The 26,155-nt window shown below is 54.0% G+C and overlaps 7 protein-coding genes and 1 non-coding gene across 8 annotated transcripts; 1 reads left to right on the top strand and 7 right to left on the bottom strand.

Annotated features, from left to right (window-relative positions):
• Positions 1-730: 730 nt before the first annotated feature.
• Positions 731-1,264, bottom strand: LRP88_09864 (MTH1187/YkoF-like protein; the record flags this gene model as incomplete). Its single annotated transcript, XM_083246340.1, has 4 exons — positions 731-806; positions 864-966; positions 1,048-1,153; positions 1,205-1,264. The coding sequence occupies 4 exons, from the start codon at positions 1,262-1,264 to the stop codon at positions 731-733; spliced, it is 345 nt and encodes a 114-aa protein (XP_083097453.1).
• A 607-nt stretch (positions 1,265-1,871) lies between these two features.
• LRP88_09865 (PLC-like phosphodiesterase) lies at positions 1,872-2,972 on the bottom strand (the record flags this gene model as incomplete). The annotated part of the gene is made up of 1 exon (XM_083246341.1): positions 1,872-2,972. The coding sequence occupies one exon, from the start codon at positions 2,970-2,972 to the stop codon at positions 1,872-1,874; it is 1,101 nt and encodes a 366-aa protein (XP_083097454.1).
• Positions 2,973-4,376: 1,404 nt separating this feature from the next.
• LRP88_09866 (Hsp90 co-chaperone CDC37) lies at positions 4,377-5,918 on the bottom strand (the record flags this gene model as incomplete). Its single annotated transcript, XM_083246342.1, has 3 exons — positions 4,377-4,502; positions 4,550-5,845; positions 5,895-5,918. 3 exons carry the CDS (start codon positions 5,916-5,918, stop codon positions 4,377-4,379), a joined length of 1,446 nt encoding a protein of 481 aa, XP_083097455.1.
• Positions 5,919-6,241: 323 nt separating this feature from the next.
• LRP88_09867 lies at positions 6,242-6,323 on the bottom strand. Its single transcript has one exon. It is a non-coding gene; the product is annotated as a tRNA-Gly (tRNA).
• Positions 6,324-6,652: 329 nt separating this feature from the next.
• LRP88_09868 (DNA-binding ATPase) lies at positions 6,653-12,510 on the bottom strand (the record flags this gene model as incomplete). Its single annotated transcript, XM_083246343.1, has 3 exons — positions 6,653-12,296; positions 12,427-12,444; positions 12,500-12,510. 3 exons carry the CDS (start codon positions 12,508-12,510, stop codon positions 6,653-6,655), a joined length of 5,673 nt encoding a protein of 1,890 aa, XP_083097456.1.
• A 2,745-nt stretch (positions 12,511-15,255) lies between these two features.
• LRP88_09869 (cohesin subunit SMC3) lies at positions 15,256-19,033 on the top strand (the record flags this gene model as incomplete). Its single annotated transcript, XM_083246344.1, has 4 exons — positions 15,256-15,293; positions 15,369-18,208; positions 18,268-18,684; positions 18,735-19,033. The coding sequence occupies 4 exons, from the start codon at positions 15,256-15,258 to the stop codon at positions 19,031-19,033; spliced, it is 3,594 nt and encodes a 1,197-aa protein (XP_083097457.1).
• A 439-nt stretch (positions 19,034-19,472) lies between these two features.
• LRP88_09870 (mitochondrial 54S ribosomal protein mL46) lies at positions 19,473-20,663 on the bottom strand (the record flags this gene model as incomplete). Its single annotated transcript, XM_083246345.1, has 3 exons — positions 19,473-19,766; positions 19,819-20,504; positions 20,615-20,663. 3 exons carry the CDS (start codon positions 20,661-20,663, stop codon positions 19,473-19,475), a joined length of 1,029 nt encoding a protein of 342 aa, XP_083097458.1.
• Positions 20,664-21,723: 1,060 nt separating this feature from the next.
• Positions 21,724-23,834, bottom strand: LRP88_09871 (uncharacterized protein; the record flags this gene model as incomplete). Its single annotated transcript, XM_083246346.1, has 2 exons — positions 21,724-23,405; positions 23,471-23,834. 2 exons carry the CDS (start codon positions 23,832-23,834, stop codon positions 21,724-21,726), a joined length of 2,046 nt encoding a protein of 681 aa, XP_083097459.1.
• Between the last annotated feature and the right edge of the window lie 2,321 nt (positions 23,835-26,155).

Consider the following 26,155-nt stretch of genomic DNA (forward strand, 5'->3'; position numbering starts at 1 on the left):
TGAACCACACAACGTGGTAGCAAACTTTCCCAGGGAGTGCAACCAAGAGTGTCACACCAGTCCTAATCTCGGAACCGAGGCGTCGGCTCCCGTCTCGACTCGGAAATGTGCAAAATACCTACCAAGAACCGATTAGCTCTGTTTTACAGGCTCGATGACAAAATCAGTAAAAACATGGGGAAATAGACAATCCACATGACGATGAGACCAAATTACATACCAAATACAGACTTGCCCGGCGGGCATCAGTCTCCAGGCTGCCCTCTCCCCCGGACGGCCGTCGGCTCCGGGGTAGTCGACCTCCGTAGTGGTGATGGGGCCGGCCGGCGGCGGGAGGACAGAACAGGGCCGGAGTTGAAAGAAAAAAAAATACGTACGTAATGAGTGGATGTTTTTACAAACATGTTCCCCAGATTTTGCGGAACCTCAGATAATATGACGATGGGGTTCATTTCTCCTTTCGTTATCTCGTGCCGGTCAAGTTTGAGCCTCCCGCCGACCTCTTCCCGGCACGGGGCGGGGACCGGGGAAGAGAGAAGTTTCAAGTCACACGGCGTCTTGAGGGTACTGGGTTGGAGTTTGGTTTCCATTGACAAGGTTGGACGCCCTGTTTCCATTCTCCTACGAATAGCATCGAGGTATTCAAACCGTGTCTCCCTCACAGGCTCGACAAAACTTGTTCCCCTCGATGACTACGGTATGAATTGGCGAGGGGCCATGCATGCTTCCATCACTTGGACTCTCCGGCGGCTAGGATGTCTTCCACCCTCTTGACCTTGTCCGCTGCCGTCTGCTTCTTGTCCGTCCTTGATAAACAGTCAGCATTCGACTCGAGCCTGCACGATGGGAAAACATCAACTCACCGGCTACCAACTCTCATGGATGACTGAATCCTCACCACGCCTCGCTTGTGCACAGCAGCATGTGCCTTGCCCACGGCAGCCATGACTTCATCCCAGGAACCCTCTGCTCATCTCGGTCAGCTTTCAATCTCTCATCTCGATACAGCCTGCCCTTCTTCAGCAGGTCCAAAAAGAAATGACGCACCGACTGTGGTACCGGCAGAGTGAAGCGTATACTTGAGCCCGCTCGCCTTGAGAACCTTTTGCACCTCTGCAATATCCTCGGCCACCGAGACGCTCCCCGTGCCGAGCTGTCGGGAGTTTGTCAGCGCTGTAAAGGTGGTTTACATAAGATGACTCACGGGTAGGAGACAAAAGTCGACGTAGCACGACTCGGGAGTCGCGAGACTATCGTAGTCCATGGTAAAGGGCTTTCGAAATGTGCTATAACTGAACGTCTGGATGTACCGCCTGGAGGAGGTTACGAGGAGACGGTGACGCATCGGAAATGTGATGGAGTGAGCGTGTTTTTGAAGGTGGGTAGGGGAAAGGCTTCGAGATGACCAATTGGCTGAGGGAGACGTCACAAGCAACTAACAGCAGCATCACCTCTCAACTTCATGATGATGCACCAAAAGTTACTGACGTTCGTTCACAGTTTGGTCATTATTTGATAATTGCAATAGACATCACATTCAAAGTCGAAGTCAAGTTCTCCATGGCGTCTATGCCTTGTTCATTCATCGGTCTATCTATGTAAGAGTTGGAGTTGTATCCCCTCAGTTATGTAGACCAATTTCCCAGTCTATGCTAAATGCAACCTGATCCAGTTGATTCATCAGGTATATCAATTTCCGTCCTATCCCCCCAAATGCAATGCAAAGCTTGCTAAACCTGAACGCCTCGCTGAGCCCAATTTACCAACCTGATTTATGAGATGAGGCCACTCAGGGCCTGATATGTATGTGTTTTGTGGGGTGTATGTCGCAAGTGAATACAAAAGGAACATGACGAAACCGAAGGTGTCGTCTACACCAACAGCACCGCCGCGGCGACAAAGGCAGTCAGGGCGCCCATACCCAGCCGCCTATCGGGGCTGTTGCCCATGGACTCGTCGTCGCTGTCCTCGACGGCCTCGCGGCCAGTGGCACCTGAGATGCCGTTCATCTTGTCGGCGGCGGCGAGGACCTGGCCCTCATCAAAGAAGTCGACGAGCACAAAGTTGGGGGCGGCAGACCACTGCTGGCGACACTCCTGGAGATGCTTGCCCAGGTTTCCGTCCTGGGTTGTGTTGTCGCTGTTGACAATCTCAATGTTGTTGACGTCGGGGACGAACGCGTCGCTGCCCTCGATCAAGCTCTGGTACTTGAAGTGGTTTACCAGGCTGAGGTAGTTGGACGACAGGGCGGCGGTGGCGCTGCCGAGCTTGGGGGGTCGATCGAGGGTGCAGTTGAAGTCGCCGAGGTTCTGCACCTCAAAGGCCGTCTCGAAGACGTAGTCGAACTCGGGCATCAGGAAGGGGTAGTCGGTCGAGGGGTCGATGTTGGTGACAAAGGCGACGACGCGCTGCTTCCCGCTGATCATGTCCTCGAGTGTCGGCCAGTCGCCAGAGGGTCCTTCGCCGGAAGGTCTGTAAGCGAGCTCGGCGATGCCCGAGTCGTTGAAAGCCTTGCCAATCTCAGAGGGAGATGCGTTGTCAGAGTTGACGAGGAGGAAGGTGACGACTTCGTTGGGGTTGGCGACGATCCAGTCGTTGACGTTGCTCAGCCAGTCCTCAAGGGGACCAGCATCAAGAATCTCGCACGTAGTATGGCACAGGCGGAGGGTGTTATTCTCCTTGTGAACCTGGGCCTGCAGCAGACGAATACCAGCGCCGAGGGCATCGGTAGCGTTGTAATTCTGGTTGCCGGCGGCGCCAAAGGTCGAAGTACTCGAGTCTCGGAGAAAGGAGCTGCCGTGAGCGCCCATGTGGGTGATGTTGTTGTAGCTGCGGCTGCAGAGGTCGGGAGAGTTGTTGCAGGCCTTTGATGAAGATCCCGAGCCGGAGCCGGAAGACTGGGGGAGGGCGTATACGGCGGAGGCAGCAGCGAGGGCTCCGGCGGCCACGGAGCTGAATGAAGGAAGAAGCATGATGGCGGTTGTGGTGTAGATGTGGATATGTCTGTCTGGGGATGTTTTTGGTGTTGTAGATGAAAGAAGTAGCAATACACACAAAAACAAAAGAGATCAAATCAAGATACAATGAAGATGACCTTGCTCGTATGTTCAAGAAGAGGAAAAGGCACGAATTATGAAACGAAAGAACAGTAGTTATTGAACAAAGAAGATCCAGGGGATCTCGTCTGTGCTTTAAAGCTGACGTCGCCCGGCTCCAGTTTTTGGAGGTTGGGGGCGGCTTTGTAACAAGTCTAGAGGCGTCAAGACCCTGAAGGGCCTGAGCTTTCTCCACCGTTAGGCTACGACTGGATGAAAGCCACCTTGGACCGAGAGAGATGTGCAGCAGGGGAAGGGGCTTAGCTGCGCCCCGAGAGACGTCAGCAAATGGTGGATACATGTGGTTTTGTTTGTAAGGTGATGGATGGTGTTGTGCTTTCAAACAGGCTAAGAAAAGAAGCACTCTGCATCGTATTGATGCGGGCCATGGACGGTCACCATGTTTAACAGTTCACCGATAGAACTAGCTAGTCAAGCATACGGCTATGCTTCTTCTTCTGTCAACATCTCGTACTGGCCGCGCGTCATGTATCTACAGTTGGCTGGTCAGCAACCATTGATCGACGAACGAACGTGGGACGACAAATTCTCTGACCCAGAAAAAAGGCCATGCACATTCAAGATCGACCGCCTCTTTCTCACTCGGGATCAACGGCAGGTGTCAGCCGCCAAGCTTCACAAGGCTTTTGTGGAAGAAAAAAAAAATGCGGGATGGATGGTCTCTGTTTGGGGGCGGCGCTTGTTGGTCTTGGCGAGATTGGATCTCGTTTACATGATTTCACTTTCCTTGTCTGCAATCTAACAATGAGATTAGAAGAATAGACTGAAATACTAGATATACTGTTAATATGAGCTTGAATAAACAGTGAATTTCACCTCGAAATCATCGTCATAATCTACAACCTCTTATGCATCCAGCCTCTTCATGATCGCCCGCCAGCCACGCCGGGCACATGTTGATGGAGGCTGTGCATAACTCGACCTCGACTCCGCTAGACCCGCTTCTATTTTTATCCAACCCCCTGTCCACGTTGTGCCACCTTGATCGGGCGGCTCAAAATCACGACTTCAACACACCATGAGGCAGGCCATGGCAAATCACATTCTTGCCACTGGCAAACCAATGCTCCCTTCAGAAACATGTTCGCACACTCTTGAAGCGGCATGCGTATCATAATTGGCCGCATAGTATTGCAATTTATCAAATACACTACACTACACTACTGTGCTGTACCAACCCGCTCTGAATGCCAACCTTGCTTGTTTTATCCCCGTTTCACCATCGCCTTCATACACACCATCGTATATGCCTAGACCTACTTACTCAGGGTCTCCATACTCTTGCTTCTTGTCTAACGCAGCAGCTGCCTCGATGTCCTTGAGCTGCTTCTGTCCCTCCTCTGTCGTCGCATCGATTATCTGCTCTTCCAAACTCAGAATGTTGGCCTATCAAAAGTTAGCTCATGTCAGTCAACATCATTCGTTCAACTTACCTCGCCAAACAGACCAACGAGCTCCTCAGCCTCGTCAACCTTCATCTCTCCTAGGACCTTGTTCACCTCATCCAGCTTGCCCGACTCCAGAGCCTTGCGCATCTCGGGTTTGAAGCTCTCAAAGATCTTGCGCGCCTCCTGCTCCTCGGGGTCCTGGCTGTCCGCTGCTGGCACTGTGATCTGAATGACTGTACCAGGTTCCACGGCATGCAGCTGGATCTGCTCGACGCCCTCCGTCTCTCCCTCCTTGGCCCGCTCCGCCAGAATCTCCTTGGACCTCGTCCGGATCTTCACGTACGTGTCCTGCACATCCTTGTAGAATACATCCTGGGCCTGGTGTCCCTTGGTGGTGATGCGCTTGAAGAACAGTCCAACACCGTCCTTGCCCAGAGCTCGGCAGTATTGAAGGAGAAGAGCCTGGTGCACATATTGTCTCGAAAGCTCATCCTTGCCCTCAAGAGCAGCGTCAAAGGCCAAGACCAGCAGCCCGTCCGTCTCCCGCTCCACCAGGATCTGCGGGTTCTGCGACAGGAACTGGAGACTTGCCGAGTAGTCGTTGGCCTTGATCGAGCCAAACTTCTTTCCCGCTGCTGAGGCCTCAATGTCTGCATCGTCGTCCACCTTGACTTCTTCCTTTCCGGCACCGGAGCTTGATGCGGCACCGGAAAAGTTGGGGTTCAGCAATTCCACCTGTGTAGACTCCTGCTTCTTGTCGGCCGGTGTCGACTTGGCAACGTACGAGCTGTCAAATCCAGTGTGGATGCTCTCGCTGGTGATCTTGCGGCTCTCCTCTGCCTGGAGCTGCTCCAGCTTCACAACCAACTCCTTCTGCAGGTTCTCAATCTTATCCTCGTGCGTCTGAATCTCGGCAATCATTGCCTCGTATCGGTTCTCGGGATTCTTTTCGTCAAGAGCCTTGTTGACTTGATCTAGCAGAGTGGCCATCATCTTGGTGTAAGATGGCTGCTCCTTCTCCTGTGTATGGACACCCTCAGGCGGCGACGGAGGCTTGTCGTCCTTGGGGTTCCCAGCCGACTCCATGACCGCCTGGAAAGCAACCTCGGCCGGGTTCCTAGTTGCGGCCTCGGAGGCATGGGCTCGTAGCGATGCCAGGAGGGCTGAGATGCGCTTGATCAAGCCATCGTTGACGACGCGCTCGTACTTGAGGGTCTCGATCTGTAGTTTGCGGTGCTGCCGCTCTTGATGAATCTGGTTCTGCTTCGCCCGGATGAAAGATCGCTTATCGACGTTGGGGTGCACTTCAATGTCCGAGTCATCGCTGAGCTCCAGCGCGTCCTAGCAAACAGTCAGTAAACCGAGGCTGACCATCCAGAGTAGTACTAACCCATTTGCTGTAATCGACGGGCATGGTGACTAGGTGAGTATACTACGACTTGATCTCGTATCTCGAGTTGATGACTTCTTCCACCAAAAAGTGAAGCTGAAATCAGGGAGAGAGTCGATATTGTGCTCTGCCTTGTCAGAGTGGAAGATTCTGGACGTTGCTTCTGAGCTCGACCATGATGGCGGGGTCACCCGGAGCACCCCACCATGAGTATTGGGCAGCCACTCCCGACATCAGCCACAGTTCACACACGCCACAAGATAGCATCACAACACCATCACGATTTCACAAGATGATAGAAACGGCGAAAGGCTATTCATGATGATGAGCAAAAAAGAAAACCATAATGCGTAATCTGGGAATCGAACCCAGGGCTCCCCGACGTTACTCGAATGGCAACGGAGAATTTTACCACTAAACCAATTACGCTTTGATTGTTGAAGAAGGGCCGTCGAAAATTGCCTCACATACTTGACATGTCACTATCAGCAAAACATTGGTGCAGGTTTCCTTTTCTCATCCTCTTGGAAACAGTACAATCTCAACACTCACAAAGCCTCATGAAAATCAGATCTTGTATAGCCATGTGGGATTCCATTCTCCGGAATCAACCCTGATCTTCATAAGCAAGAGTACTCCTTCGCTAAAATGATCTAAGCTATTGTACAGAGGTATTGACGCAGTTCCAAAACACCATATTCTAAACGAGCCAAGATCCCTTCTCAGCAACTCTTCCCTCTGCAATTGTCTTCCTCCACTCACGACATGGTCTTCATAAAGTCGTCCAAGTCGAAGCTCTCCTCGTACTGCTTGTTGTCCCATAGCTCCCCTAGATCGTCCAGCCATGCCTTCTTTCCGGGCGCGCGCACATCGCCCGTTTCGATATCCACCATGTCTTCTTCCCTTCCTTCCATGTTGTTCTTTTCCTTGTCCGCTATGAGGTTCGGTGCAGCATCGCCCACATTGAACAGGTCCAGGATCTGGTCTGTGTCCATTGTTGAGAGACCCGCATTCTGTTGGTTGACAACTGTCGATGCCACATCGATCTTGAATCGCTGGAGGTTCAGAATCTTCTCCTCGAGGGTTCCGCGCGTGATAAGTCGGTACACGTTGACCACCTTCTTCTGACCGATACGATGCGCTCGGTCCATGGCCTGCAGGTCCTTTTGCGGGTTCCAATCATGCTCGACAAAAATGACAGTGTCGGCTCCTGTCAGATTGAGACCAAGACCACCCACGCTTGTCGTCAATAAGAGGACATCGTATGACGGGTCGCTATTGAACTTGTTGACGATGTCCTGTCTCTTGTTCGCCTCGACTGAGCCATCGAGTCGCAGGTGTGACACCGAAGGAAGCAGCTCCTTCAAGACCTTGTTCTGCACCATGTCAAGCATCTCCTTCATCTGACAGAAGATGAGTGCTCGATGGGGTTTGATGGGTTGATACAGAGGGTCATTGGATTCGTTACCCTCGACACCAATGCCGCAGTCTACCAAAAGGTCTCTCAAGGCAGTCAACTTGGGTGCATGCTGGGTATCTTCGATCGATGTGCCCTTCTTGTTCAGGATTCTTTGCGTGTCATCGTAGAAGGCGGTTCCTGGTTTCATGACCATGGCAGGAGAGTTGCACAACTTGCGCATGTACTGTAGCGCCTGGAAGATATGCTGCTTCGCTTCCTTGTCCTCCCGACCAGCCTCTGCCTGGATCTTCTTGCCCTGCTTCCTGGTAAAGTCCTCAAAGAGCTTCTTCTGCAGGTCGCTCAGGTCGCAGTAGTAGTTCTGCAAGATCTTGGGTGGGAGGTCGTTCAACACTTCTTCCTTGAGACGACGCAGCAGGAATGGGAGCACCTGCTTGTGAAGTGCCTCGATTGCGAGAGCTCCCGCCTCTTGCTCCTTGGACGAAGCCTTGCTAAATCGACTTGCTGCGATCGGCTTTGCGAACCGATCCAGGAAGACCTTCTCAGCACCCAAGAAACCCGGCATCAAGAAGTCAAACAGAGACCACAGCTCCAAAACGTTGTTCTGAATGGGTGTGCCAGTAAGGATGAGACGGTGGTTACTGGCCAGCCTCTTGACCGCTTGAGTGATCTTGGCCTTGGGGTTCTTGATGAGATGACCTTCGTCAAGAACAACATAGTTCCAGCTATGCTTGTCAAGAATGTCCGAGTCGTTGCGACAGACGTCGTACGATGTGACCACAATGTCCGTCTCGCCCAGTCTATCCTTCATAGCCTTTCTCTCCGCTGGTGGGCCGACATATGCAGTCACGCTCAAGAACGGCGCATACGTCTTGATCTCTTGTTGCCAATGTCCTGAGAGCGTAGGGGGGCAGACGATGAGAGAAGGCAACCTTCGGACATCCGGTGCCTTGGTCTTGGCAAACTCCTCGGCACGTTGATGATGGTCACTGGCGACTATACAAATAGTCTGGAGAGTCTTTCCGAGACCCATGTCATCGCAGAGGATACCGTGGAGGTGGTACTTGTTGAGGAAGTTGAGCCAATTCACACCTTCTTGTTGGTAGGATCGCAACTCCGCCTTGATGGCGACAGGAATCTGGAACGGCTCCACCTTCTTTGGGTCAAGAAGCTGGGCGATAAAGGTCCTCTCACGATCTCTGCCCTTGAGCAGTTCCTCGGACAAGCCAGGAGGATCGGGAATGCCAGCTTCTAGGGGAACAAGCTTCACCAGCGTGGCGAACGACGTTGTAGCGATCAAACGGATCTCATTGTCAGAATCACTCATTCGTCCCAGGACTGGCACGATGAGGAAGATGACATAAGGCAGGATGGCATCGCCCATCACAGCGATCAGGTGGTAAATGGCCTCGATCGCGCCTTGACGGAAGTTGAGATCGAGAGGGTTGTTGATAGACGGGAGAACCTTCTCGACAAGTGCCGTCATACCCTCAACAGTAATGACACTGCAGATAGTAGCCATGCACTTGGCGGCCATGTAGCGGAAGACGGAGAGCTCGGAGTGGAGGGCCTTGATGACCAGGGGCATCAATTCCATAACGAAGGGGTGCAATGACTTGTCCAAAGTTGGCGTCATAGTCCTGATGACAGACATAGCGTCCACGATTTCCTGTCCGAACGTCTGCTCAGGATCCTTGGCTTCAGCAGGGAGAGCATCAGAGAAAGCCCTGACAAGGGGCTCCTCCATGAAGGTTCGGAGACTGGGCACAATTTCGAGCAGCTTGGCCCCGTAAGTTCTCGACAGAATCTCAAGGGCCTCCTTCGCACCACGCCTCGTGATACGAGCAGCCTTGGCTTCTCGGGCCCATTTAGCTGCATCTGCATGGTCAACTCGGTCTTCCTCCTTTTGCATCGACAACACGCAATCGGTCTTAGCGGCGTGGACGGGGAATTCAGGAGTCTCTGCGACTTCGACACAAGAGAACTTGACCAGGTTGGACACCACCTTGTCAGCTGGCCCCTTTCGGCCCTTCTCAGTAAACAGCTGGACAAGTCGAGCGATAGTGTCGGCTGAGCGAGTTTGGAGTTGCTGGTTGTCCTCCGTCTTGACGGAGTCCATGATGCCCTTGATCAAGGGGCTGGGCTTCTTCGGGAGCACCTTCATAGCAACCATCGCGCATGCTGCTGCGGCCTTGATCCGGACGTCACGAGCCGTCTTGATAGCCTTGGCCTCCTCAATTGCCGCAACCGTCACGTCGCGAGCATCAGAAAGCTGCTGGCTCGCAATAAGGCGTTGGCCTGGAGGCATAGCCTTCTTCAGTTTCTCGTAATCATCGCTTACGCATTTCTCAGCAGTTGCGATGGAGAAGGCATTAGGGCCGGCTTCGGCTTCTCCCTGCACCACGACAGGCAAAGTCGGGAGTTTGCTGTGGGAGACCTTGCCGTGGTCTCGGAAGAGATGGATCAGCTGCTGGCACTGTGTTCTGACACGTTGAATAAAGTTGACCAAGTCTCTATATGCCGTTGGCCGTTCTGAATCAAGGATGCGCTGGAGGTTCTCGAGGTATCGCGAGTCGCCGGCGGTCTGGCAGTTCTTGGCATATTCGTCGATAATTACGCATGCTGTGAGTTGGCTCGAAGAAAATGCTGATCCAAGTCCGGGGATGAGGAGTGCGTCGTAGTCATCCAAGTTGGCAACTGGAACAAGGGACATAATGAGACCCATGGCCTTCGCAGCTGACACACGCGACCGAATAAGAACGTCTACACCGACGAGATCAACATCGCCTTGCATCATATGACCATCAACATCGTGAGTAAGGCTCGTTGTGGGAACCTCATCAACCTTGGTCGATTTGCGTCGGCGCTTAGGTGCTCGATCGGACCCGTCGGGTGATGAGGGCTTTCGAGGCGTGTGCTGAACAACACCAGGCATAGAGTACGTGCCACCAGACGGCTTCTGGAAGAGTGTGGCATTCATCGGTATCGGGTTCCTCGAGACACCAATAGGATGAAGTGTCAGTTGCATCATGGGGTCGATATGAGCAGCAAACTCATCAGCGAGGACAGCAGGATTCTTAGCCAAGCTTTGGACGAGAGCCGTCCATAGCTCCAGTGACATGTTGAGGGCCTCCTTGTCCCTTTCGACAAGAATGTTTTGGAAGATTAGCCGAAGAATTCTGCCGTTGAGCCAGCCCTGTGATGTCTCTGCATCGAGTTTGGCAAATGTTGACAGAGCTTTCAAGACAGCCACACGGACCGAAGTGATGGTATGGCGCAGGAAGGGGTAGAGGCGTGGGACGAGTAGAGTGAAGGACCGCTCTTCGTCTTGGGCAGCTGAAGCCTTCATAGCGTCCAACACCTCGGGGAAGCTGCAGAGGGTGGCAAGAAGGTCCATGATACGACCAGTGCTTGCACTGAGGTCGTCTCCGAGATTCGACAGACTTTCCCAGATGATATTGACAAGGCCATCGAGCTGACCGGGTCGCAATGTGACAAACTCCTTGGCCATGGGAATCAGCGTAGCAGCGCTGACAGACCTGACATCGTCATCCATGTCTCCTAGCCCCTTCATCACAGTCCTGATGATCCCATCTATCATGTCGCTGTCCTGAAGGAGAAGATCCTTCCTGACTGCAACGACATATCTCAAGCCAATCATACCACCGTGGCACACAGACCACACCGGCCGCTCGAGGCCAAGGTCGTCTTGCATCACCATCTTGTACAATATCTTGAAGGTGGAATAGACGGATTGTGAGGAGAGGTGTTTAAGGGCAGATCCAAGCGACTGTCCTATTGTCTCTCTAATAGGAGCAACAGACGTGTCAGAGCTGTAATCCGTGAAGCGGTCAAGCATAAGTACGCAGCATAAGCGGCAGGCCAAGTCATCAAGCCACTTGCGGTTGAGAGCATCGTTCTGCTCCCTAGACTTAGAACGCACCCTGCCAGCACCACCGCCGTGTACACGGATAACTTCACGTAGGCCCATCGCAGCTCCATGACGAGTTTCCCAGGACGGATCAAATAGATCAACCTTGAGAAAGTCGCACAGTCGCTCGTAGGGCCACTCGGCGCCCTCCATGTTGTCCTCGACCTCGAGCTCTGACTTGATGGGAATGACGGGACCCTTGAACTCGCTGACTACCTTGGTGTCTTCGTCGACGTCCGCCGGTCGCTCGAGGTTGAAGTAGTCATTCATTTTGCCGTTCTTTTTCGAGTCATTATCCAGCATAGGGGAATCTTCTCCAAAATGTTCCGAGCCCGATGTCAACGAGCGCCTTACAGAGAGGTCACCGAAACCGCCCTTGCCTTGGGATGCCTTCATGGCTTCTCGCTTGCGCTTTCGTTTTAGGACGTTAAGTTGTCGAGAGCTGAGCTGGGACTCCTCGGTGGGTTGGCCTTGACCACTGGTGCCGTCTGGTCGACTATGGCCGTTCGTAGCATCCATCGGGGTCATGGGGGGCGCCAGGTTGTCACCACCAGTGTAGGCGATCTCTTCATCCTCATACTTCCTCCCCAAGAGGCCAAGGCGTCCGTTCAATGTCTTTTTCTGGCGGGTTAGGCGTGCTTGTGGTTCGAGAGCCGCAAGTCCATACTCGATGCCGCCACCCCGTAGCAGCTCCCTTCCGTACTTGAGAATCATGTCAACGTTGAGTGACTCTAGCCGGAACACGTCGTCGCCTGATATGTCGAGCTCCTTGTCTTCCTCCTCCTTCTTGATGTGGCCATTCTCGGCAGCGGGTTCCTCCTTCTTGGGCTCAGTGGGTGCATCTTCAGAGTTTGGGTCGTAGACAGGCGCATTTTCCACAATCTTGCCAATGGCCGCAGCTGCAGTCCTTCGCGTCTCCCATTCCTTGTGTCTCAGGTAGGGGACAACGCGGGAAAGAAGATTGAACAACTCATCAGGATGTTGCTTCTGCCAGTCAGCAAGCTGGTTGACAGCAGTGTCGCGGATTAGTCTCGTACTCCCCGTTTCGAGGATACTATTCAAAAGTCAGCTTCATATTCCACCTTCAGGCCCGGACAGAGGACAAGCGGGTTTCCGCATATATCTTCAACGGGAAGCCATGCCGATGCCTGCAGTCTGGAAGCAGGGGAGAGGTATTTACTCACGTGACCAATCTGTCGAGTCTGCACACAAAGTTAGCAAGGTCGTGATAGTTATGTGAACGGATAAAGGACTTACCTTGATGCCATGGTGTGTATTAGTTGGGGGTATTAAGTGTAAAAGCGTGTATCATGACATTTCGATCACTACAGTCCAATGGTCAGTCCGAGTCCAGTCGAGTCGCAAAAAAGTCCAAGCATGACAATGGGTGTAAAAAAGGTGGCAGCGATCTCGTATCCGACATCGCGGGATCGTGTAGCGCGACGCGACGGAAGGGTGTGGGTCGCCGGGAAGGAAATGCAGACATCCGGGAGACAATAACGAAGGAAATGGCATGAGCGGAATCTGAGTCGGCAAACATACGCCACACCCGATTGGCGCTGCAAGGGAATATGTATGAGGAGGACCTCAGTGACAATGATGGGTTGCGAGCATATAACAAGGGTGATTGAAGGACAGAGGACGACGAATCACTCATGACGCAACAAGATCGGGGTGTGGGGGCAGACGGGATCAAGAGATCATCGGACAGGAAAGGGCGGATGAGATGGTAGGAAGAGGAGAAGGTCTGCATATCACCTACCAACCAGTTGATGATGCAGAGCAGGGCAGAGGGCGTCAAGCCTTCGGGATAGGGTGCGGCCAAAATGCACAGTTGCTCAGGAAAGCTGTCAACTGCAGAGTTGATGCTGACCGAGTGTCCCGGGCTGAGTCCAACTTAAACGAGTAAGTTCCCCTGTCTGGCGCGCATGCAGCATCGGCAGTTAAGGTTGGGTGGATGTTGCGTTGCGAGCAATGCAAAGCGAAACGCTGCAATGAGACGTAACCGATCGATGGCGATGGTCGTCAGCGCTTTTAATCCCCGCTGGTTGGCCGGGTTGCGGGATGTTCGGAAGAAGGCTGGGTCTGGGTAGGGAGTTGTTTGCGATGGGGTTGACTAGGTAAGACGGGGGGGAATTGCGGCAATGGGAATGGATGAATATGGAATCAAGCAAACGTCGCTTTGTGAAGTAAAGTGACAGGGGAGCAAATGACTGTCAAGCGGCAAGAGTATAAAAAAAAAAAAGCGGGCGCAAATACCAATGCAAGTTGATTCGTTCGTGGTTGCGGAAGCTGGCTCTTTCCTGGACAGGCGTGGGTGCTTCCTGCTTGGTTGCTCTGCCGCTTGCGCAAGCTGGGCGGTGCTGCTCGCTCCTGCTGTGCTGTGGTTCCGGGAAAATCGGGGTGGAGGGCAGGCCGGGTCTTCTATAAGTGAGTGCTTGTATTTTTATACACGCGGCGCGGCTTTGGGAAGCACGGCCAACGGTTTCTCGGACTGCGCTCGCTTAATTTCCCTCTTGCCTGTTAGCGTCATTTCGCGGCCCCTGCCATTTTTTTTGTTTTTTTTTTTTCTGCTGATTCCCTTGGTCCTCTCCAATAGGCTTGTCCTTTTGGGGCTTGACTCGACTGGGCCTTGACGGCACAAGTGCGGGGGTCCACTTAAAGTGTGGTCCAGCCGCGCTGAGTAAAGTCTCCCAGGCGCCCAGCACCAGCCTCAGGGCGATCGTTGCTGACGGGTTCGGGTCGTCAAGGGGATTCTCTGACAGAGCGGCCACTGTCTAGCGCAACTCGGCAGTCGAGTCAGTTACCCTACACCATCAAGTTGAATCATGTCTTCTCCCTTGAAATTCCCGACCGTCGCGACGTCTGGATTTGATCATTAAAGCCATGTAGCAAGCGGGAGGCGCACAAGGCGATGTTCTCGGCGTCATTGTGCTGGGTTGTGAAAGCCTACCCTCAGCCTCGATGTTGACAACTTTGTCGATGATGGGAGGATGGCCAACAACAGATACATCGTTTGTAAACCATCAAGCCCACATACGGGTCCGCCAGGGCAGGCATAGCGCAATGCTTGCAGCCTCGTCACAGGCCTCATGCAGCGCTTATCCAGACCGTGCCCGTGCTGCCTAGCTAGGCAGTATTATGCATGTAGATGCCTTCGGCAGACCAGAGGAAACATCGTGGCCAATACTGCACGGTGACGCCCTGCATGGCAACAATGGATTGCCTGACTCCGGCAACCTTATAATTGTGTCACATGGCGCGAACGATGCCTCTCAACTACAGGGGCGTTACCAGGCGAGACATATGGGGTGGGCCGACCAAATCAACGGCGATAACCAACAGCGGTCGGACATCCCCATGTTCCGAGCCAACGCCTCATAAAAGGTGACCGACATCAATCACGCATACGCGGTCAAGGCAGGCAAAGTCCCAGCAGTGAGACAAGCGAGGATTGACCCCATGATATCTGCTACCAATGTATCAAAGGGTACCTGATTTGCGAGCTCGGCATGCATGGGTTGTGATGCCACGCGAATCATGCCGTAGAGCTGCATGGCATTCATAAACTCGCCCAACTGGTATGGGGAATACTGAAGAGGCATTCGAGCCATGCCGAGGCAGACCCGGGTTTGTCTAATGATACAACCCTACTGTACGTAATGGTCATTCAGGTCCAAACCGTTTGCAAGCCGACGTATTCAAGGTGGCATTCATTCATGCCATTGCCAGCCTAGAACAGGATGATAGAGACCAAGCTTTCCAACAGTGCACGGACCACCTGCCGTCAACCAGCCGCTAAGCGCCTAGCTTCTCAGGCAGCAAACCACGTCCCGTCGCAACGACGCGCCGACACCCACCACTTTGATCGCGGTGTTTGAGCCGACGCGTCGAATCGCATCAGGTCGCATCTACGAGGCAAAAGTCGCAGACCGAGTTGAGATTGCGCATCCACTCGCAGACAACTCCCTGTTTCCCTCGCATGTTGCGCTACAGCGCCGGCGCAGCTCATCATGTATATCAAGCAGATCATTATCCAGGGCTTCAAGAGGTAGGTTGTCCGCCCACACGACCCCTCCTCGCACCCGCCTCTATTCTGGCTCACCGCTGACTGACGTATTCGCAGCTACAAGGACCAGACCGTCATTGAGCCCTTCTCGTCAAAGACAAATGTCATCGTCGGTCGCAATGGCTCCGGAAAGAGCAACTTCTTTGCAGCCATCCGCTTCGTCCTCAGCGATGCCTACACACAGATGAGTCGCGAGGAGCGCCAGGGTCTCCTCCACGAGGGTTCTGGCTCCGCCGTCATGTCAGCATACGTCGAGATCATCTTTGACAATAGCGACGACCGTTTCCCGACTGGCAACAAGGAGGTCGTCCTGCGCCGCACGATTGGTCTTAAAAAGGACGAATATTCCGTTGACCGCAAGGTTGTGACTAAATCGGACGTCATGAACCTCCTCGAAGCTGCAGGATTCTCGCGATCAAACCCATACTACATCGTGCCCCAAGGACGAGTCACTGCCCTGACCAACATGAAGGAGTCGGACAGACTGAACCTGCTGAAGGAGGTAGCGGGAACACAAGTGTACGAAACCCGTCGTGCCGAGTCGCTCAAAATCATGCACGAGACCAACAACAAGCGAGAAAAGATCGACGAGCTTCTCAAGTACATCAAAGAACGATTGGACGAGCTGGAGGAGGAAAAGGAAGAGCTCAAGGCCTATCAGAACAAGGACCGAGAGAAGCGATGCTTGGAATACGCATACTACTACAGCGAGCAGACTAAAATCCAGAACTCTCTGGAGGAACTTGACAACGCCCGGCAAGACGGCCTTGACAACACTGACATAAGACGAGACGAGTTCACAGAGGGCGAAAAGGCGATTGAGAAACTCGATGCGGAAGTACATAAACTCCAGCGCGACATGGAGATGCTGCAGATTGATCGACGACAACTTGAGGAAGATCGGCGCGACAACGCAAAGGCGCTGGCCAAGGCAGAAATGAAGACCAAGAACCTCAGAGAAGGACAATCTGCCCAAGAGCAAGCGCGAGCACAGCATGCCGCAGAACTGGAATCAGTTCAGGCTGACATAGCCGCTAAGGAGCAAGAGTTGGCGACCATCATCCCTGATTACAACAGACGGAAAGAAGAGGAGGCCGAGGTACGAAGGCAACTCGATCATGTGGAAGCTACGAGAAACCGCCTTTTTGCCAAGCAAAGCCGAGGATCACGATTCAGAAACAAGAGCGAGCGTGATGCATGGCTAAGGCAAGAGATCGAGGAGTTGAATCGCACCATCAGCACCCAGAAGGCCAACAAGATCGACGCGGACGAGGAGGTTGAGAGGGTTCAGCAATCCATCTCCCAGACCGAGCAAGAGGTTGCTGACCTTCGAACTCGCCTGGCCAATTTTAACAGTGAAAGACAAGCCATCTCAGATGAGGCAACCAAGGCACACGACGTTCTTGAGAAACTGAATGACGAACGGAAGCTTGTTAGACGAGAGGACGACAAACTCAACAAACTCATTGGTGATGCTCGGCAAGAGAAGGAGTCATCGGAGCGTGAGCTGTCGAATACCATGGACGGAGCTACTGCACGTGGTCTGGCAACTATCCGACGACTCAAGCAAGAGAACGACATCCCCGGAGCATACGGAACGCTGGCAGAGCTCCTCGAAGTCAGCGACGCCTATAGACTTCCCGTGGAACAAATTGCTGGTGCCAGTCTCTTTCACTATGTTGTGGATAATGCAGACACCGCCACTCAGCTTGCAGATGCTCTCTTCAGACAACGAGGAGGCAGAGTAACCTTCATGCCTCTTGCTCAACTGCGACCACGGCAAATCAATCTACCCAGATCCAACGACGCTGTGCCTCTCTTGTCCAAGATCACGTACAACCCCGAGTACGAGAAGGCTTTCCAGCAGGTGTTTGGCAAGGTTGTTGTCTGCCCGAACCTGACGGTTGCCGGCCAGTATGCCAGAAGCCATGGCGTTGATGGTATCACTGCCGAGGGTGACACCACAAACAAGAGAGGTGCCATGACCGGTGGATATATCGACCCACGAAAGTCGCGGCTGCAAGCGGTTCAGTCTGTAAACAAATGGCGGGACAACTACGAGGAGAAGATTGCCGAGTCTCGCGATATCCGCCGACAGGTTGAGCTCAAAGACCAAGAGATCACGGCTGCTATGTCGGAACTTCAAAAGCTGGAGCAGAAGCTGCGGCAGGCCGATGACAGCTTTGGGCCATTGAGGCATGAACTGAGGAACAAGTCGGTGCATCTAGAGAACGAACGAAACCACCTTGAAGCTGCCATCAAGCGCCGGGAGGGTGTCGAGAAGAACATGAATGTTTTCCTGGAAGATGTTGCAGGCCACGAGGCTGAACTTCAGACCGACTTCAAGAAGAGCTTGACAGCGGCCGAGGAACGCCAGTTGGAGGAACTCAGCGACAGTGTCCAGGAACTCCAGAAGCAATGGAACGAGGCCAGCAATGCTCGCCGCAGCCTGGAAACACGGAAGCAGCTCCTCGAGGGAGATCTACGCCAGAACCTGCAGCTGAAGCTTGACCAGCTCAACAGTCAAGCCTTTGAGAATTCAGCATCTGGATTATCGTCAGGCGGCCTGAAGGAGGCCCAGAGGGAGCTGAAGAAGGCTCAGAAGGCGCTGAAAGCTGTCGAGACCAGCCTTCAGGAGACACAGGCCAAGATGGATGACATACAGAACCGTCTAGACCAGATGGCCGTCGAGAAGGCGCAGCGAGAGCAAAGGCAGCAAGAAATCTCGGAGAAGATCGAGAAGCACAAAAAGAGGATGGACAAGAGTCTACGTCAGAAGGCTCTCTGGACGGCCCGGGCTGCCGAACTCGCCAAGACCATCCGAGACCTCGGTGTGCTCCCTGAGGAAGCATTTGATAAATACGAAAACATGGAGGAGAAGACAGTGAGTAATATGGGTATAGAGTGTGAACAATGTGAACTGACATGCTCTAGATCACATCGAAGCTCAGGCGAGTAAACGAGGCGCTCAAGAAGTATAAGCACGTCAACAAGAAGGCCTTTGAGCAATACAACAGCTTCACCACCCAGCAAGATCAGCTGATGAAGAGAAGAAAGGAGTTGGACGCTTCCCAAACGTCTATTGAGGAACTCGTTGAGCACCTTGACCGTCGAAAGGACGAGGCTATTGAGCGTACGTTCAAGCAAGTCTCGAAAGAGTTCTCGACCATCTTTGGCAAGCTGGTGCCCGCTGGTCATGGTCGTCTGCTTATCCAGCGACGGACCGATCGTCGCCAGGAGCCGGCCGATGACTCGGAGGGAGAGACACGGGGTGCTGTTGAGAACTACATTGGTGTAGGAATCAGTGTCTCGTTCAACTCGAAGCATCTGGATGAGCAGCAAAAGATCCAGCAGCTGAGTGGTGGCCAGAAGAGTGAGTCTACCTTGCCCCCTGATGAGCGATACCCTTTCTAACAAGACCAGGTTTGTGTGCTCTCTGCCTCATCTTTGCCCTCCAGGCAACCGAGAGCAGTCCCATGGTCATCTTTGACGAGGTGGACGCCAACCTGGACGCCCAGTATCGTACCGCTGTTGCAGCGCTCCTCGACTCCATCTCCAACGAGATTGGTACGCAGTTCATCTGCACCACCTTCCGACCTGAGATTGTCCACGTTGCAGACAAGTGTTACGGTGTGACGTTTGTCAACAAGACGAGCACCATCGACTGCGTCACCGCGGACGATGCCCTCAAGTTTGTCGAGGGTCAGGCGAGACCGAACTGAGCGGGAAGAAGAGCGTGATGGGCTTTTGTCTTTGCTGTACCTATCCATCCGTGTAGTAGCACTGCGCTTGGAGGGCGGACTTGGCGTTGGGCGAGTTGAGAAGGGTTTCCTTATGCGATGATGAATTGAAATTCCTGCTGTTGTTTTCTCTAGGCTAGAGGGAGGCTGACGATGTTGGTTTGCGATGCCTCGGAGGCGATGAATACCATATCATGTAACAACAGATGATCTAGTCCGCCTCGAATTTCTGTGAGGCGTTTCCCGTCCTGCCCCTGAGTTCATGTCCTGATAATGAGGCTTGAGTCATCTCAGCCTGCCATGCTATGATGTCGACTTTATGTGGATGCCCACGAGACAATATTCACTTGTCAATTGCTTCTGTACAGCAAGTATACATGATAATTTACACGCAGCACTCTCACTGCCTGGCCCATCTAGTCTACCTGTCGGCCATCATGTTGCGAACGCCCTTGAAGTACTCTGGCGACAGCTCGGCCTCAAGCTCCTCGCGGGTCAGCCACTTGAAGTCGGTGTAGCCAAAGGGGTTGCCCTCGAGGTCCGCCTGGCCGGCCATTATCCGGCCCTTGAGGAAGAAGGTCTTTTGGCCCTTCTTCTCGACGCTGCCGTCGGCCTTGAGCGTGGGCTTCGTCACGACGTGGGCGACGGGCACGCGGCCGACGACCCATGTGTTCATGTTGACACCAGCGGCCTGGTCAAGGACACGCTTGGCGGACTGGAGTAGTTTGTAAGTATCTTTTCGTGCTGAAAGAGTAGAGAATCCTTACCTCATGCAGGTTCTCATCCTTGGGAATCACATCCGCGGGGAAGCCCCAGCCATCCTTGCCCTTGACAACCAGATACAGCGTCCGGTCGAGCTGACGATCCAGTCGCTTCACATCGCCCTTGCGGTCGGCCTCTGTGACACGGTCGACGGGCGGCTCGACAGGCACAACATCATCCGGGGCGATGAGCTCGGCGTCATCACTGACGCGGGCCTCTGCGTCCTTGAGCAGGGCCTTGACGATGCTCTCCTGGTCGCTCAGCTGGTCGCCGACACGGAGCTCGTCGTCCCAGGCCTTGGAGCTCTTGCCGTTATACACGCCGAGCTCTTTGGCGACGGTGCCCTGGCGCTCCTGGACCTTGACGTTCCAGTCCAGCCGGCGGGCCGTGTCGGGCTTGAAGTAGATGCTCGTGATGAAGGGAGTGTTGAGCCGCTCCTCGAGCCGCTTCTGGTAGAAGAAGAAGGAGTTCTCGAACGGGTGCAGTTTCCGCGTCACCAGTGGCGGCCGGGTGAGGATCATGCCGGACCGGACATCGTAGGGTGGAGGAGGACGGCGGGCTGCCGCAGGAGGGGCAGAGTCTGTGGTAGTGGTGGCTGTGGCATCGACGGCGGAGGAGTAGAGGCGGGCCGAGAGTTTAGGGAAGGCGGAGGAGGAAGAGGAAGCGCATCGGACGCAGACATTGGGAGAAGCTAAAGACAATTCCCGCTCGTTAGTTTATACAAGAGCTCTTGAGGTTGAAAGCCCGCTCCAGGTCCTCCAGCGTTCAATTGAGACCCGACGGGAGGGCAGGTGGACTCACTGGATAGCGCAGCCCGAAGGGCCCGTCCACCTCGACTTGATGCTGTCATTATAGCCGTCTACCCTCGGTGGAGGAGGGGGGGAATATGGGTGCGATTTGGGGACCGACGTTGGTGATGTTCCCACGATGCTCTCGCGCCTCTAGAACTTTTTCCTTCTCCGGCTCGAGGTACGTACCTCTGTCCAATTGGTGACCGTGCCTCGAGATTCTGAACTCTCAGAAGGCTTACCTAAGACCCCTCAGACTCCATCCATGCCTCAGGCATCAACCACTCTACCATAACCCACAGCAAATTTCCAATTCTCTTTTCCTTTTTTTCTTTCTTCTTTTCTCTCTCAAGGCACCATTTCCTTATCGTCAAGACCTGTTTCCACCTCCAGAACGTCCTGATCATTTACGTGTGCCGAGAGTGAATTCCGCAGTCTTTTTCGCTAGCGGGACCTGCAAGAAGCTTTTTCTTATCATTTTCCCACCGGGTTCTGTTAGATAGATACTGCTGACATCTCATCCGCGCCAAGTCTGGTTTATTGTCCGTCGTGTGCTTGCATTTCGCTCAACCCCCCACGCAGCTATCGTGGAGGGAGAGATTAAGCCGAGCGTTCTCGCTGTCATTCGCCTCTTCATCGTGATACAATTTCCTCAGTCCAACCTCGCTCTCTGAGCCAAGCAGAATATCAACACCTGGGCAGCTGTCGTGCCCTTTTGCTGGTAACCGATCATCTGTTGGGCAGACGCGAGGCTAAACTGTGAATCTCAGGTTCTCTGTCAACACTGCACATAACACTGCGATTCGGCTGAACTTCGAATTGCGGTTCAAAGATGCGGCTTTGATTTCCTAAACCCTAGGCTCAAATGCCTGCCGAAAATGATATACAGACATATAACTGAATACACATGGAGCCAAGATAATAATGGCCCAGACACACAAGATACAAACAAGACAAGACCCACGATCGTAACCCAACCCAACCCAACTCCTTCGCCGCACCACGCACGCTATTCGAAATTCAAAGAATCATGCTCCTCTTCAAATGATGCTGGGTATCAAACCACATGGACCGCCCCATGATACCTGAACGCCCGCTAAACTCAGTTCCCGCTTTCTGTCGTTAAGCAGACAGTTCTGCAACTGCTTGAGCCACCTCTTTGGTAGCTCTCTTTTCCCATTGCCGGCGGGCATCATCATTCAGCGAAGCTGCGCCCTTGACTTCGTCATAAAGCTTTCTCGAGATGTCCCGGTTGATGGTTGAATACTGCTCTGTCGTCAACTTCTGAGACCGCCAGTGCGGTCGCAATGCGCCCTTGACGATCTCATTGATCCTGATTTTGTCTTCATGAGTGATATCGGACGCCGCGTTGGGTCTTGTTGGAGATTGGTCTTTTGGTGGTTGCGCTGGCACCTGGTGTGCCCGGCGTGGCCGGGGTTGGCGGAGTTCCAACGGCCGACCCTCAGGCGGTCTGGTTGACTGTGTCTCCTGCGGCCTGCTTGGTTGCGCCTCTTGTGGTCTTCTTGACCGTGCTTCCTGCGTGCCATGTTCAATATTCTTAGTCTTGTTGGTGCGGGTAGGTGAATAGTTTGCTGGTGGGTAGTGAGGCTGGATAGTGGTGCTGAGTGAAAGGGTTGGTGAGGTTGGTCGACCCGCCAGACTGAGCAGGGGAGGAGGAGTGGTGGAGAGAGCCCTGGGGCTGCCATAAGCGGATGACGAGGGAGAAAGCGCTGGCGATAGGGCTGGCGACGAAGCATCTGGTGGATGTCGCCATCCATTCATCGTGCCCGACGTCTCATCGTCCGACATGTTGCTCGGCTCGAGTTCCTTCAGAAGCGACGAGACGAGGGGAGGGTCTATACCGCCAATGTTGACCACACCATTTCTGGTCGACGATCCATTCGTGACTCGTCCGGCCGAGGGGCCGGGCGCTGGGGATGATACAGAGCTCGAGCCCTCGCCATTCTGGGTCGGAAGTCGCCGAGTTCGAGGTCGCTTGAGCTTGCGTTCTGGCTCCTGGACGGGTTCCCGAGGGGATGCCGTGACTGATCGCACCTTGCGCTTGCGAGAGTTGGTACTGGACTCTTCAACCTCGCGGGCACGCGCGAGAGCGCCCCATGCTTGTCTCTCCTCGGCTGTTTCTCGCACGGGCTCAGGCGCGGGCGCGGGCTGAAGGCGCTCGCTTATGGCGGGGGGGATATTGTTCACAAAGACGTCGCGAGCGCCCAGCCGGCGGGCTATGTCCATTCGCTGTTGCCATCTCTCGAGCTCGCGTCGACCGCTTTCTTGGAACCGTCGATATTGCTCAAGCTCCTCATCCTCATCATCGTGGTTGTCGAGGTCCAAGTCGCTCATCTCGTAGAAGCGACCCGAAAACTGGCCCCAGGCGCCCTGCCACTCAGCATTTCGAGCTTGACGGCGGGCCCTTCGCATGCGCTCTCTAGTTCGAACTCGGTATCCGCGCACATTTCGTGGATTTGGGCGTCGGACAGATGTGGGACGAGGGGACCGATCAGTCTCCTCGGCAAGCTCTGGCTCATCCTCGAGCTGGAAAAGATGGGCACATTCCATGCAGTACCATGCGCCGTCGGGGATTGCATCCAGACCAATGCAGTGGGTGTGATAGGCGGCATCGCAGCTGTCGCAAAGGAGGAGGATATCTTCCCGCTCTGCCGAGTTGCAGATAGGGCACGGATTGCCCTGTTCCTCCTCCTCCTCTTCGGGATTATCGCCCAACCACTGGGTCACGTCGAATTCGGCGATCTGCTTCTTGTCTTGGACTTCGTATTTCGAGATGGGTGTTCCTGCATAGTGACACCAGTCAGCGTGTGCAGACAGACATGCACGAGGGCGGATGAGCTAAACTTACCATCGACTCCGTTGTAAACGCGGACCGAGTGGAAGGGATTACGGCAGATGGGACAGGTGTTTGTCTTTTGAGCCCAGGAGCGAATGCAAGCATCGTGGATAATGTGATTGCATCCGTCAAGGGCGGCGACAATGTTGAGATAGCTGGAATCGTCGTCGAGGGAGCTGGGAGCTGTAGCGTAGAGGGCGGTAGCGGCAGCAATGGGAGCGGGTTCGGGAGCGGGTTCGCCGCCAGCGACAGCACCGTCAGTGGCAGCAGCATCAGCAACAGCATCAGCTACACTGACGGCGGCTTGAGCGTCCGTCTCGAGGGCGGCCCGTGGTAAGGGATCCAGGCATATAATGCACTGCTCCGGCTCAGACATGATGTCGTTTTGGATAACAAAGGCCGTATCTTGATGGAAACATGTAAAAGAGAATCGGCCAAAGAAAATGGATTCGAGCGGGCGGCGGGCGTGGTAAATGTGGTGGTGATCGATTTAGGCGGGATGGCTCGTTTTTTGGGGGGGCAAAGCGGCAGGGCCTGGCTGTGAGTGGTGATGTATTAGTGGATGGGATGGACGAGAGAGCGCCTGGGAGGGATGGAGCGGCCTGCTGAGAATTGAAGGAAGGAAGTTCCAAGTGCAGCGGGCCTCCAGAGGCGGTTTTGGCGCCTGTTAGGGGGGGCCTGACAATGGTCCAATCAGGGGCCGTCGGTCCGCGGGGAGCATCAGTCCCTGCTGCGTTTTGGGGCTGGGCTTCTGTGAGGAAGAGAGACCCTGGATGACTGGCTCTGGGTACCTGAGGTCGCGTCGAGTCGAGGCGAAGATGACGGGAAGAGAGTGGGAAGGGGGGTTGAAAGTGGGGAGGTGATGGGGTTGATTATGTAGAGAGAAATACAAAATAAATACCTCTTGGTTTTTCCCTCTTTGTCCAGTCTCCGAGTCCAAGCAAGACGCTGCGCTGGGCTCGCTACTCTGTCCGATTCCCAAGTCGGGTTGTCGCCAGACAAAGGTACAGGTACAGGTATCCCTGCGAGTGGTACTAACAGTGAGCCACCCAAGTTGCAGGGTCCTGGCTGCCTGTTCAGAGGTGGAACTGCAGTCGTAGGCGTAGCCGGTCGGCAGAGTGATTGAGAGTGAATAATAATAAGATGAGGAATAACAAGATTAACAAAGGGGAGGAAATGTTTTGTCCGTTTCTCAAGTGGCTGGTGATACACTCGAAGTGGCTTGTTGAAATCGTGTCGTCAGTGACGTTCTGGAAGCCCACATGTGGTAGGGGATGCCCGTTATGAAGCTTCACGGTTGTAGCGTGTATCGAACTCTCAAGGTTGGGGACAAGACAATGGAAGCGTGAATTCCCCTGACGAAAAGGTCGATGACTGGGGACAAGTGTCTAGGCTGCCAGGGAGGGGGAGATGGGTTTGATTGGAAAGTGGTAGGCAAGAGGCAAAGAATGAGAATGGAAATGAAGGTGAATGGATGACGGAGCGATGGAATCCGGCATGGGACGGTCCTGTGCCGTGCTCTTCTGTGCTGTGCTGTACTATTATGCTCAGGTTGTTTTCTCCGCCTGCCCAGAAGGGAAGACACCCAATGTAAGGAAACTCTTTTTACGTGTGACCGTCCATCCCCCTACTACTACGATACCTTCATGGGCTGGGCTAATCCCCCTCCGATGCGAGCGTCGTCGCCGTAATTGGTACCGAGCACAGCACGTTAACGAGGTACCTGGCAGATTGGTCAGTTCTCCCGTCTCTCCCGCTGAGCTCGCCCCAAGGCTCCAGCTGTTGAGCAAGGCGTCACCTGCGACACGACGACTCCATCCGCCCCATGCGCATATTGTCATCAGGCCTGCCTGACACCCGAACATCCTCTCACTCTCTGGTTCCTCATACGCACGAATACTCACTCAGGTACAAGTCAAGTGTCAAGTGCTTATCTCACCGACTCTCAACTGCAAACCTAGACTACCGTCGAGCTGAGCAATAGCCCAGCCCACATTTTGCCTTGAAATGCCCTATTAGCTCATCCCGCCCAGCACAGGCGATGCGGTCCTCGTGACGGATCTCGCCTTGCTTGAACTGGGCTTCCACGTTTATCGGGGGGGCTCTGAGCACCAACCCCCGACAACCTCTAGCCCCATGACGAGTCACGCACGCACTCGGGCTGTTGCTGTAGATGGCGTCAAACCTCCCTTGTTGGGCGGTCTGCTCTCACTCTGCGCATCAAACGCGCAATAACCGTGAGTCGACAACCGTCGTGGGTCTCCGCTCGACTCACGATGCGACCTTGAAGGGTATACTTGAGTGATAGATCAGGGTTCTTGGGATAGGCCCCTCTTGCTTGTGTGGTCCGGCGCCTAACACTAGGGATGGGCTTCGCGTCCTCCCATAGGGCCGTAACAGAGACACGCAGTTTTGTTTTTGTTTCTTGTTTATTACCTCTCGTGAAAAAAATATTATCGTCCGGAGGCAGAGGTGGGTTCGCTATCGGAGAGAATCGTCGAGAGTCGGCCGCGATCTGCTGCCAAAGCAATGCGCTGCGCTGTCTCATGCGTGCAGAGGCATGGAAACCCCCACTTGCGCTCGGAAGGCAGGGCGGCAAACCACCTTGGTCAAGGCCATTGCCTTGGCCCACTGGGCTCGACTTCATGAGACGGACCTGGAGTCTTCATCTTCCATCAGCCTGTCACGGTTGTAGTC

This window comes from Fusarium phalaenopsidis (genome assembly GCF_050370095.1).
Source record: "Fusarium phalaenopsidis strain FUZ10S chromosome Unknown contig_32304, whole genome shotgun sequence".
Taxonomy (NCBI): Eukaryota; Fungi; Ascomycota; class Sordariomycetes; order Hypocreales; family Nectriaceae; genus Fusarium; species Fusarium phalaenopsidis.